The 10,941-nt window shown below is 51.9% G+C and overlaps 2 protein-coding genes across 2 annotated transcripts; one reads left to right on the forward strand and one right to left on the reverse strand.

Annotated features, from left to right (window-relative positions):
- Positions 1-81: 81 nt before the first annotated feature.
- SRRD (SRR1 domain containing) lies at positions 82-2,198 on the forward strand (the record flags this gene model as incomplete). The annotated part of the gene is made up of 7 exons (XM_084297465.1): positions 82-200; positions 285-325; positions 429-562; positions 944-1,042; positions 1,121-1,275; positions 1,481-1,526; positions 1,808-2,198. The coding sequence occupies 7 exons, from the start codon at positions 82-84 to the stop codon at positions 2,030-2,032; spliced, it is 819 nt and encodes a 272-aa protein (XP_084153591.1). The 3' UTR covers positions 2,033-2,198.
- An 848-nt stretch (positions 2,199-3,046) lies between these two features.
- On the reverse strand, positions 3,047-10,869 carry TFIP11 (tuftelin interacting protein 11). Its single transcript, XM_084297264.1, has 12 exons — positions 10,668-10,869; positions 10,390-10,543; positions 9,576-9,732; positions 8,946-9,073; positions 8,317-8,469; positions 7,171-7,680; positions 6,365-6,471; positions 5,975-6,143; positions 5,526-5,769; positions 4,698-4,840; positions 4,263-4,428; positions 3,047-3,493 (listed from the first exon to the last, which is right to left on the reverse strand). Exons 1-12 carry the CDS (start codon positions 10,856-10,858, stop codon positions 3,138-3,140), a joined length of 2,478 nt encoding a protein of 825 aa, XP_084153390.1. The 5' UTR covers positions 10,859-10,869; the 3' UTR covers positions 3,047-3,137.
- Positions 10,870-10,941: the final 72 nt, after the last annotated feature.

The following is a 10,941-nucleotide window of genomic DNA, read 5'->3' on the forward strand; positions in this document are numbered from 1 at the left end:
GGTGCGGGGGGGGGGGGGCGCTGCCGGTCCCGTGCCCGCCCCCTCGTGACGGCGGCGCCGACGGCGGCCGCGCGGGGCCCGATGGCGGAGGGCGCCTGGGAACCGCCGGGGGGGCGGCGGCGGCGGCGACGGGAACGGGAACGGGGCCGGGGGGGGGCCGAGGAGGGGGGCGCGGTGCTGAGGAGGCTGCGGGAGGCGCGGTGAGTGCGGGACCCCCCCACACACACACAAACACCGGGCAGCGCCCCCCCGGCACCGCTCACCCCCCGGTAACCCCCCCGCAGGGACGAGCTGCTCGGCTCCGGCTTCTGGGAGGACAGCGCCGGTACGTGCGGGGCGGGGGGGCACTGGGGGGGCTGGGGGGGACCGGGGGGGCCGCTGTGCCGGTGTAGGGGTGTCCCGGTGCCTGACGCGCCCCCCCCCCCCAGGAGCCGTCCGGGCCCCGCCGTGCGGCTCGGGGCGGCCGTGGCGCTGCGTCTGCTACGGGCTGGGCCGCTTCGGGACCTGCCCCAACGCCCGGCACCAGCTGGCCTTCCTGCTGCTGCTGCTGCAGCGCATGGAGGTACGGCCCGGGACCAGCCCCACGCGGGGCCCCGACCCCACCCGTGTCCGGTTCCCACCCGTGTCCCCAGCCCCACACCCAGCCCCATCCCCATGCATGTCCCCAACCCCCTGTGTGTCCCCAGCCCACCCTGGGCCCTGTCCCCACCTGTGTCCTCCCCACGTGTGTCCTCACACCACCCAGGGCCCTGTCCCCATGTGTCCCCCACCTTGTGCTCCTGCCCCACACTCAGCCCTGTCCCCACCCGTGTCCCCAGCCCAATCCCTATGCATGTCCCTGACCCCACCCGTGTCCCCAACCCACCCAGGGCCCTGTCCCCATGTGTCCCACACATATGTTTGTGCCCCACACTTGGCCCTGTCCCCACCCGTGTCCCCGCAGGTGCCCCCTGACCGCTGCCTGGTGTTCGACCCGGCCTTCTCGGAGCTGGAGGTGGCGGCGCTGGGCGAGCTGGGGCTGCGGCTGCTGCCGGAGAACGAGGTGAGGGCAGCCCCGACCCATCCGGGTCCCGGCCCCTGGTGCAGCCCCAGCCCGGCCCCAGCGCCCTGCTCCCCGCAGGAGGGCAAGCATCAGGTCGGGGATTTGCCCACGCTGTTCTACATGGTGCACTGCGGGAAGGCGCTGTACAACAACCTGCTCTGGAGGAACTGGGCCCCGGCCGCGCTGTCCAACATGGTCATCATCGGCAACAGCTTCAAGGGGATGCAGGAGAGGTGCGCCCCCCGCCCTGCTCCCCTCTCTGCTCCCTTCCCTCTGTGTTTGCCTTTTTCCAACACTTCTGTAGGGGATGTCTGCGTGGTGCCCAAGGCCTGGCCATCCCCATCCCTTACCCCTGCTGCCCCCCGCAGCTGCAGAGAAGCTGGCTTCAGCCCCCCGAAGGGCACGGCCCTGCTGCCACCTCACAGCTTTGTTTTGCAGAGTGCTGTCAAGAGTACTGGAGAGAGATTACTCCTACATAGCAAAGGTAGGAAGCACTGTGTGTTTTTTTTTTAAAGTGACTGGTTTGTGCTGACAAGCACCTTTTAATGAGAAAGGGAATTAATTGCAACTGTAAAGAAGGGGGTTGGTTTTAAAACCTTCTGTCTTGTCAGCTACAGTATAAAAATGAATCCTCTTTTTTTTTTTGTTGTCTGCAGAAGACACTGTGAACAGGGGTAACGGGTACAGCTAGCACCGTTCCCACCCTCACAGAACCTCACAGAACAGTTTTTACACAGTACATAACATTTTTTCCAATGTGCATAGATCTTAAAAGGGACAGAGGAGGTGGCGCTCCCAGCACACCCTCGGTACGCAGACACCTTCAACGACACCTCCGTCCACTGGTTTCCCCTGCACAAACTGGAGCAGCTCTCCGCAGAGGTTTGGGATTTCCTGGAGGAGCCGACGTACCAGGAGTGCGAGGACTTGGAGATCATCAGGAAGGAGGACGAAGGTAAAGGGCACAGCCCCATGGCAGTGCAGTCCTGACTGTGCCCCGGGGTAGCCCCGGTCCTTCCCAGGGTAACACCAGCACGGCCGAGAGAAGCCCAAGCACAGACAGCATCACCCCCGCCTGCAGCAGCAGTGCCTGGATGCTGAGCCCAGTCGGACATTTGTGGTGCTCAGTGGTTTTTTAATAAAAGTGTTTTTTTTTAAGAAGCTGTGCTTTGACTCATGCTCAACTACAGCAAACTTGGGTAACTGCAGAGAGCTGCCTTTTAAACCAGCCGCAGAGCGCGGTGATTGCGCTTCTGATCTCCCCTGTCACGAGCAATTCAAAGCCTTCGCCTGCACCATGCACGTTTTGACATACACAGAAAGGCAACTAATTTGAGGGATGTGCAGCTGAAAGTGGCAGCAGCTGGTTCTAACACAGGCTTATAAAAGCTCTTTTCAGGCAGGGGACTCGAGCTGTTCAGTGCTACTACAACCAGCTCTCCAGACATTCCTCTTTGAAGAGCCACGGCATTTCCCTCTGGGGAAAGAAGTGCCCAGAATTACTGAGCTCCTGCAGCACATCTGAACCTACTAGAACAGCAATCTCCCTTCCAGCTCTGCTTTGAGAGGGGCACTGGGAGCTAACGAGGGCCCGAGGGCTGGGGCAGGGACCAGGCTGAACAAGCCCATAGCACCCCTGGAGAGGTGCACAGCTCCTGGCTGCAGCTGGCAGAGAGAGCCCAGTGTGAGGGACAGCATCAGGACCGTAATTATCACTGCCAGGGCAGCGCAGCAGCTGAGAGCTGTGAAACCTTCATCAGGGGAGCCTTTCAGGGTGACCTGCTGTTGGCAATGGCCCTGCTTTGAGCAGAGAATGACCACCAGGGGTCCCTTCTAACCCCCACTGGTCTAATGGGTTCAAACCATTACTGAAGTGGTGTCACAAGTGGCAATTACACAACATCGGAACTGCTGGCTCCTCCTCAGCACCACCTTCCATGAATAATCTCACCTCTTGACACTGTCGGAGCAGCTAAGAAACCAATCCCGGTGTACAGCCGAAGCTTCGTTATTTACAAACCTGTAACTTATTTATTTTATGACAGTTACCCTAAAAATATCATTAAGATCATCTTCACAGTTCAAAGCAGGAGCCTCACTTCGCCATATCGATGAGACTCTGGAGGGAGGTTGGCACCCAGGTCTTCTCCCCTTGCACAAACACAACGCCCCTGTCGATGTAAATCACAATCCGCCCAAACGTGTACAGCTGCTTCCCCTCGTGCCGCTTGCCGATCACCGGCATGAACACGATGTTGTGCTCCTCCGCCTTTGTCTGAATCAGGTCCTTGAAGTTCATGGGCACGGAGCTGGCAGCCATGCCGATGCCTCGCTGGGCCATGTTCTCGGCCTCTCGCCGCTCCTGCATGGCCTCGTACTGGAAGTCCTTCCTCCGCTCCGTGTGCGTGAGGTACGCGATGTTCTCCCGGGCACCCGGTTGCATGTAGCCACCTGGTGGGCAGACAAAACGTGAGAACAAGGTCCCTGGGCAAAGTCGGGCCAGGACACAGTAAATATTATTTACGTTGAGCCATAACGTTCTGAATCATCCCTTACAGCTTTTGTTGCTTCAGTTTTAGTGGTAGCGTTAATACAACAGACTAGAAAGATGAATCAGAGAACTGCAGCAAGAGACGGGCTTTGATAATCCCCAACTGAATCTGAGCGTGCACAAGGATGCTGCACTCCTGCTGAACAAGGGAAAATGACAACAAACAGCAACACCAAAATGTACTCCTCAAGGCCCAAACCCAGGATGAATTTCAGGCACTGCTCCCTTGAGCATTTCTTTCCCTTTTTACACAGTTTAATTTCCAGCAAATTCCTAACAATTCTTTTGTATCAGAGGGAGGGTCACATGGAAGGAAGGGCACTGCTCTAATGCTAAGGAGAAGGAAAAAATAAACCCACACTAAATTATAGCTTCAGAGGCCAACAATTTGAAGTGATGGTCTCTGCTGCTCTCTCCTGACATAAAATACCCTGTATCCAGGCGATGCTGAAAAGAGAATCAGTACCCTAATGGCACAGGCACCAGAGATAAAAAACAGTTTGTGCTTCACTGAAGCACAGATAATTACTATGGGCAGAGCAAAGTAAAAATCCTTCTGGTTCTTAATGCTCACTGGAGCAGCTGCAGTGCTGATTAGCAGGGCCATTCCTAAACACAGCCTGACAAGAACCAAACGCTGCTGTGCTGCCACCACAGGAAGCCACCTACCAACGCTGGAAGAGACAGCCCGGTTCATGATATCGAGAGCTTCATTAAATTTGTCTTTGATTGACGGATGTGCCAACACTTGGTCTGAGAACATGGACTTCCAGCCCAAGTACCACTTCGTGATCTCTTCATAATTGGGGCTGTTGCTGAGCCAAGAGCACAGCACCTGCAAAACAACAGGACCAGTCAGACTCGATTGGACACAATTATGAAAGAAAGTCCATATAATGCATTACTTCATTACTGAGCTTTCAGTAAAAGAAAGACAATGACAGTCTGAGGAAAAAGTCTGGTCTCCTGGGTACGGAGCTATGATGGAAACAGCTCCATGTAGCAGTTGAACCATTTTGGCACTGGGGCAGCAATTACTAGGTCAGAGTCAGTAAAAGACTTCACTTTGAACCATGTCTGACCCAGCTTTGGTAAGCTCCTCACCTGCAGCCACTTGGGGAAGAAGTGTTTCTCCAGCAGCCCAACAAGACTGGAGACAGAAATCATCCCCTCCCAGTCAATCACCCAGTAGAAGGCATCCATGTGCTGCTGGTGCGGGTTTATTATGAGTTCGTTCAAACACATCCCTAGGAAACAGGAAGACAGGAAGAAGAGTTACAGCAGAAGGCGGCTTACAAGTGCCCTGAGCTATTTCACAATGATACATGCACGATTTGAGGAGCCACGGTACTGAGCATTACCCCATGAGACTTTCGGGATCTTTAAACTGTTTGCCTGATCCCTGACACTGGAACAGTGCACTTCCATTTCCCACAATTACAATTTGCTGCCAGAGCTGAGAACCTTAAAACATTCAACTGTTTTTTTTTTTTTTTTTTTTTTTTTTTTTTTTTTTTTTTAGACCACAGAGCTTTTTAGCCAAGTTGCATGGCTGACAGGAATTGCAAAATCTCATGGTGAAAGCATTAACACAGGCCTAAGAATACAGGAGCACCACGCTATAAGTTGTCTCTCCATTCCTATCCGACAGCCATCAAATACTCCTGTCAGCTGAGGCATCAGATGACTTAGAAAAATAAAGACAGAAAACACTGAGAATAATCACAGGACTTTCCCATGATTTCTACAATGTCTGCCTTTAAAAAAAAAAGCATGGTAGTGGTAACACAAAAGAAGATGCAAACTTTGTCTAAACTCACTAATAATTTTTGAAGTGACACTGACAATCGTGCCCACGTGATTTTTCAGGGGTTAAGGGGGAAGGCAGCAACGAGCTGATTCAGGAATTTGGCACTGTTTGGCCTGTCTCACCTAGCTTAGGCACAATGTTTTTGACCATGAAGGCCTCCCAGGACCCAGGTGTGAACACGTCCTTCCAAGGCTGCAGGATGAGCTTGGCTGAGGAGTCGCTGGGATGCCATTTCTGCAGCGCGTTCGCCAGCTTGTTTCGGATGGGAGAGTACAGCGGCTCCAATCGTGCCTGCATCAGGGGAAGCCAGGGGTGGATCCACGAATGGATTGGCACCGTGTCTGTCAAAGGATTCCAGTTTTCCACCTGAAGGCAAAACACAGAAGAGAACTCATAGGTCCATCTGTTGCCAGCAAGTCTTGCCAGATACAGGAAGAGCCATAGTGTAACCCCCCAGTTCCTAAATACACTGACAGAGGCAACAGGCCGGTGTTTTGGAGGTTGTAGTTGGCTGAAATTGAAACACTGCCTCAGAGCAAGGCTGCATTCCAGCGCAGCTCTCCCACCTTACCTCTTTCTGTAGCTTGGGGAAGATGAGCTGATCCAGAATGTTATCCAGGATCCACACGGGAACAACGTGCACCCAGCTGTCCAAGAAATCCACCATCGACCCGCAGTTCCTCGGCTGCCACTGAGCCACGATGTTCCTGACATATGGCATCCAGATTTCCCACATCAGTCTGGAAAAAAAAAAAAATCAAAGTTAAGTTCAAAGCTGTAGCCCCAAGCCTAGATAAACCAAGCAGACAACTTATTTAAAAGCTACTTCCTTTTATATAGTAAACAGCTGGGTTTTAACAGACATCTCAAGAGAATCATCTGGAAAGCACGCTTCTCTCTCTTCCATCACTGAGGAAGCAGCATTTGAAGGTACTCAAAGTGCAATTAATTTCTTATTTACCTGTGAAAAGCATCTGTTGAGAGGTCCTGCCCACCGTGCGATAACAGCTGGTCGTTTTCCAAAAGGCTCTTCCACTTGGCTATGATCTCCGTGCCATATGTACAGTCCTGGAAGCGATAAGGTGTAAGTGGCCTTTATCCTTTTTCCCTCATTTCAGCTGATATCTACAAAGAACAGGCTGGGGCATGCTCAGCCAGCCAGCTTCTCACTGACTCTGACGACAAGCTAGGAGCCTGCAGCAGTTATTAAGGTCCCACAAGAGGAAACCCCTCCCTTTATGGATTTATCATACCTCCAGGAGGAGGAAGGATTGTCAGAACTTTCAGGGGCACAGAGAGAATCCAGACTCTTAATGGACCACAGCCTAACAGCATTGGGAACAAACACTGCATACCTGACTGCTTGAAAAACAGACCCCTCTGCTTTTCAAAAAATAAGGACTAGAGATTTAGCTTTTATCTGCCTTTTCTTCCTAACATCCATGAAAAGACTTGACTTTAATCCTACAAGCCCCTAAACTGTTGGCCATTCTACACAACACTGGCCTTGGGCCCTAGGAAGTGCCTGGGTACGTGTGCAGGGTGGATCCATCTTTCTGCACGCTTATCTCACTCTGACATGAACGCTGGGAGCAGTCTCTGGAGCCTTCCTTTCTCCTGCCAGGTGAGAGGAAGGGTCTGTCTCTTTTTTTTTAATTTTATTTCCTCTCCAAAGTGGACAGGAATTCTGGGCAAGGAGGGGAAAGTTAAAATAAAAAAGCTTAAGCCATCAAATAAAAACTGCAGATAAATCAAACTAACACGCACCTTGAGGGGATCCCAGTTCTTGAAGTAATCTTTCATGAGGGGATAAACTATTGCCACCGCCAAGTCCACCCTATCAGACATTCTGTATTCTTCGTAGTACTTGTCTTGAAGCGTCTCAAAAATCTTTGCACACTCATCCAGGGTCAAGGGATTCTCACAGTTGGGCTGCATCCGCCTCTCGCACTCTTCCACCATGTCCAGGACCTTGCTGAGGTTGCTGATCGCAGTCTCCTCGTGCGAGAGGACTTCAGACATCTTCTGGATCTCGTGGGTCAGGTTGACGACCATGTCCCTCTCGTACTGCAGCTGCCGGTCGCTCTGGATGATCTCCTGCTCCGTGATGTCGATGAGGAGCTGCAGGTTGTGCTCCAGCTCAGGCAAGGCGAATCCCTGGGGCTTGGCGTCTTTGCCCAGCGGCTGCTGAGGGCTGTCGTCAGGGATGTTGTGCTTGTGGCTGATCTGACTGTAGCTGTAATAAACCTTCTGCTCCCGGCCCGTCATATCTATAACCTTCCAACAAACAAGAAAAAACATGTCTTAAAAAACCTATTTCATATTAAACTGGGAGGAAATCCCTTACAAAATTGGAGATTTTCAACTCCCTTCATTACTCCTGCAGGCTAGTAACAAGATCTGGTATTCTGACAGGCAACAGGAGGCTACCTCTAACAAGGCCCACTGCTGGCCTGAAGATTTAGAATGCATAAAAAACATTCTGCAGTCAGAGCTGGAGGACTCTGCCTCTGAACTCAATTTTACCACTTTGCTGAGTTAATCTGCCAACTGCATTGATGCATGCAGTATTTTGTTTGCTGTTGTACAGAAGTCTTCGGTAATTTAATACTTTTTTTTTTTTTTTTTTTTTTTAAGAGATGTTAATCTTGGGTGAGTATCTTAATTAAGCAATACAAGCTATGACAAATGCGAGACAACTTGCAAAAGCAAACAACCCCAACGTCCCAGGTGATGTTGTGGTCTATTAAAGGAGTTGATAATGAGTCTGAGGCCTTGATTTGCACGAGGCTGTAGACAGTCAGTTTTTTACAACTGCCTTCTATTGAGGTTACTGATGGCTAAAAAAACCCTCACAACATTTCATGGACAAACTGGCTTCCAGAGATGCCACCACTTGGGTATCAGCCTTACCTTGACCTGAGACAGCTCCTTCTGAGGGGCTGAAAGCTGTTTGTTGATCCTGCCCTTGGCTTTCAGTTCTTCTACTGTCTTATAGCTGTATTTGGGCTTCTTCTTGCCTCCATTGGGATCCTTCCGCCACTGACTGAGCTCTTTTTGAAATTCCTAAATAAAAACAAAATAAAGTTATTGTTGATGCTCCGTCTCACCCCAAAATTGTCTATTTTCTATGGAAAAAATAACCACTAGATCAATGAAGAATGATGTGCAGCAGAATAACAAGGGAAGAGGTAAAGCAGAGCAGCCAGCTGGCTCAGCCAGCCACCTTACTCTCAATGCTAGCAGAATGTTTCTTACCTTTTTTTTTTTTTCCTCTAAGCTAAAGCCAACTACTTATTTAGGAGGGGACTGTTTGAGGATGGGGTTCTAGGAAGACCACCAGAAAAAAGCGGGCCAGAACCAACAAAAAGAACATTGCAAGGACAAGAATAAATACCACATGGATTTAACTTAGATACATCTCTAACTTCTTATCTAAAATGACTTCAGACAATTTTCTTTAACACAGAAGCTGATACTAGAACTGAATTTTGTAGAAACTGCACAAGAGGGAAAGCAGATGTACCAGGAATCATAAATACCTCTTCGGCTTCTTCTTCTGAGTCAACAACAGGGAAGTCTTGCAAAGACTGGCTGGTTCGTTCAGAGCCATACGCTCCCACAGCTCCTTTGCCCTTTCTCTGCTTGGCCTCAATCGGATTGATGATACCTAACAAGACGGGAGTTAGATCAGGAGGAAGAACAGCTTAACAGGGAGAATACTTTTCTTACAGTACCTTAATTATCCCATCAGCACAAACACCCAGCCTTGTGCTCCCCCTCCATTACTGTGGTATCCTTCTCCACTTCACTTATTTCTTAGCGACTACAAAACCACCGATTTGCATAGGTGCACACACACAGCGTTACTCACAGCTGCATTTTATTGCTTTTTCATTCTATCACATAAAATAACACCCCATTTTCTGTGAGCTGCCAACCCTTGGCATTTTGTCTCCCTTCTTTCTTCCTGCTCTCACTTGCAGAAGAGCAAGAACACAAAACTAGCCTTTGATAAGTTATGTACAATTGAACCTTGCCATGTGGACCCATATCGCTTGCAAGAGAAACAAGAGCTCATTTGTAAGCCACCTCAAATGAGAGCTCTTTATAGAGCTCAATCCCTCCTCCAAACCACAACTCAACAAGAAACAGCCATACAACGGCAGTACCTTGCGCATTCTTCCCGAGACCTTTTCCCGGAACGTAGCCCATCTTCTGGAGGAGCTTCTGCCCGATGCCCTTGGTGTGTCTCTCCCAGCTGCCAAAGTCCATGAAAGATTTTGTGCCCCCTACGAAGCCTTTCTGACTAGGCTTGAAATTACCGCCCTATTAAAACACACAAACAGAACACAGAAGATGTTTGAGGAGCTGCAATAGCCCCGCTGAGTTTCTCTTGGAGAGACAGAACTCCCCAGCAGCGATTTCGCTGTCAGCACAGTGCACTGCTGCTTCCCCTGCTCACTGCATCAGGGGGCCACATCTGTGCCGACAGAAGCTGCCGGCCATGCAGGAACCCACTAGAGCTGCTAGTTATCAGGCTCTGTCACTGGCTTTAGCTGGAGCTGTTTCCTGATTCTTACTGAATTTGAGAGCTGAAGATGAGTATTTTATTGTTTTAATCTGTGAGACGCTCAGATCAGTCATATCGTTCAGGGAGATTAAGAAAACTTGGAATTTTGGTTGTCCAAAGAGAGGAAACGTGCATCATATGGAAATGCATGTTCTTTTAGTTTAACCTCAGCTAACCAAAGGGATCATTTAGGAAGACAAAGAGCCCACAAGGGAGTGATTTTCCCAAGGGCACGCAACATCACATCAGAATAACAGTGAGCAGAGAGAGAACCTCTCCCTTAAAGGAAGACCCAACCGTGTGGCTCCCTGGTTTTAGTTATTTCTCCTTCCTTGGTGCCCCCTCGTTGTTCCATGAGCCCTTCAGCTCCCCAAGCACACCACGCAGAGCTGCGAGCACCGCGGGCCACGCACCGTCTTGAGCTTCTTCGGCACGAACTCCTTGGGCGCCTCCTCCTGCTTGGCCGGCCCCTCGTCCTCCTCGGAGTCCTCCTCAGACCCATCCTCCGCCGCCGCCTTCTTCAGCCCGGCGCTGATGAAGTTCACGGGGGCCGAGTAATCCCTGGAGCTGCACCGGGACCGCGCGGGGGGCGCTCAGCGAACGGCACCGGGACCGGGGGGTGCCCGGGGAGCCCCGGGGCCGGCCCCCACGGCCGGGAGCCCCCCCTTATCCCTCCCCATCCCCCCCGTACCGCTTCCCGCCGAAGCTGGGCCTCTCCTCGTCCGAGTCGCGCTCTGCCCACACGCCGTACGTGGCCTCCTCCTTGCTGGGCCGGTGCCGCGCGCGGTGCGGGTTGAACTCGTTGTGCAGGTCCCAGTCCGACACCTCGAAGCGCTCCAGCTCCACCCCATCCTCCGCGCCGTACAGGTGCGACATGGACATGGCGCTGCGACCCCCCCCGGCCCGGCCCGGCCCCGCCGCCCCCCGCCCGCTCCCGGTGTCGCCCCCGCCGCTGCCCCCCTCAG

Source organism: Netta rufina, assembly GCF_964035555.1.
Source record: "Netta rufina genome assembly, chromosome: 17".
Lineage (NCBI taxonomy): Eukaryota > Metazoa > Chordata > Aves > Anseriformes > Anatidae > Netta > Netta rufina.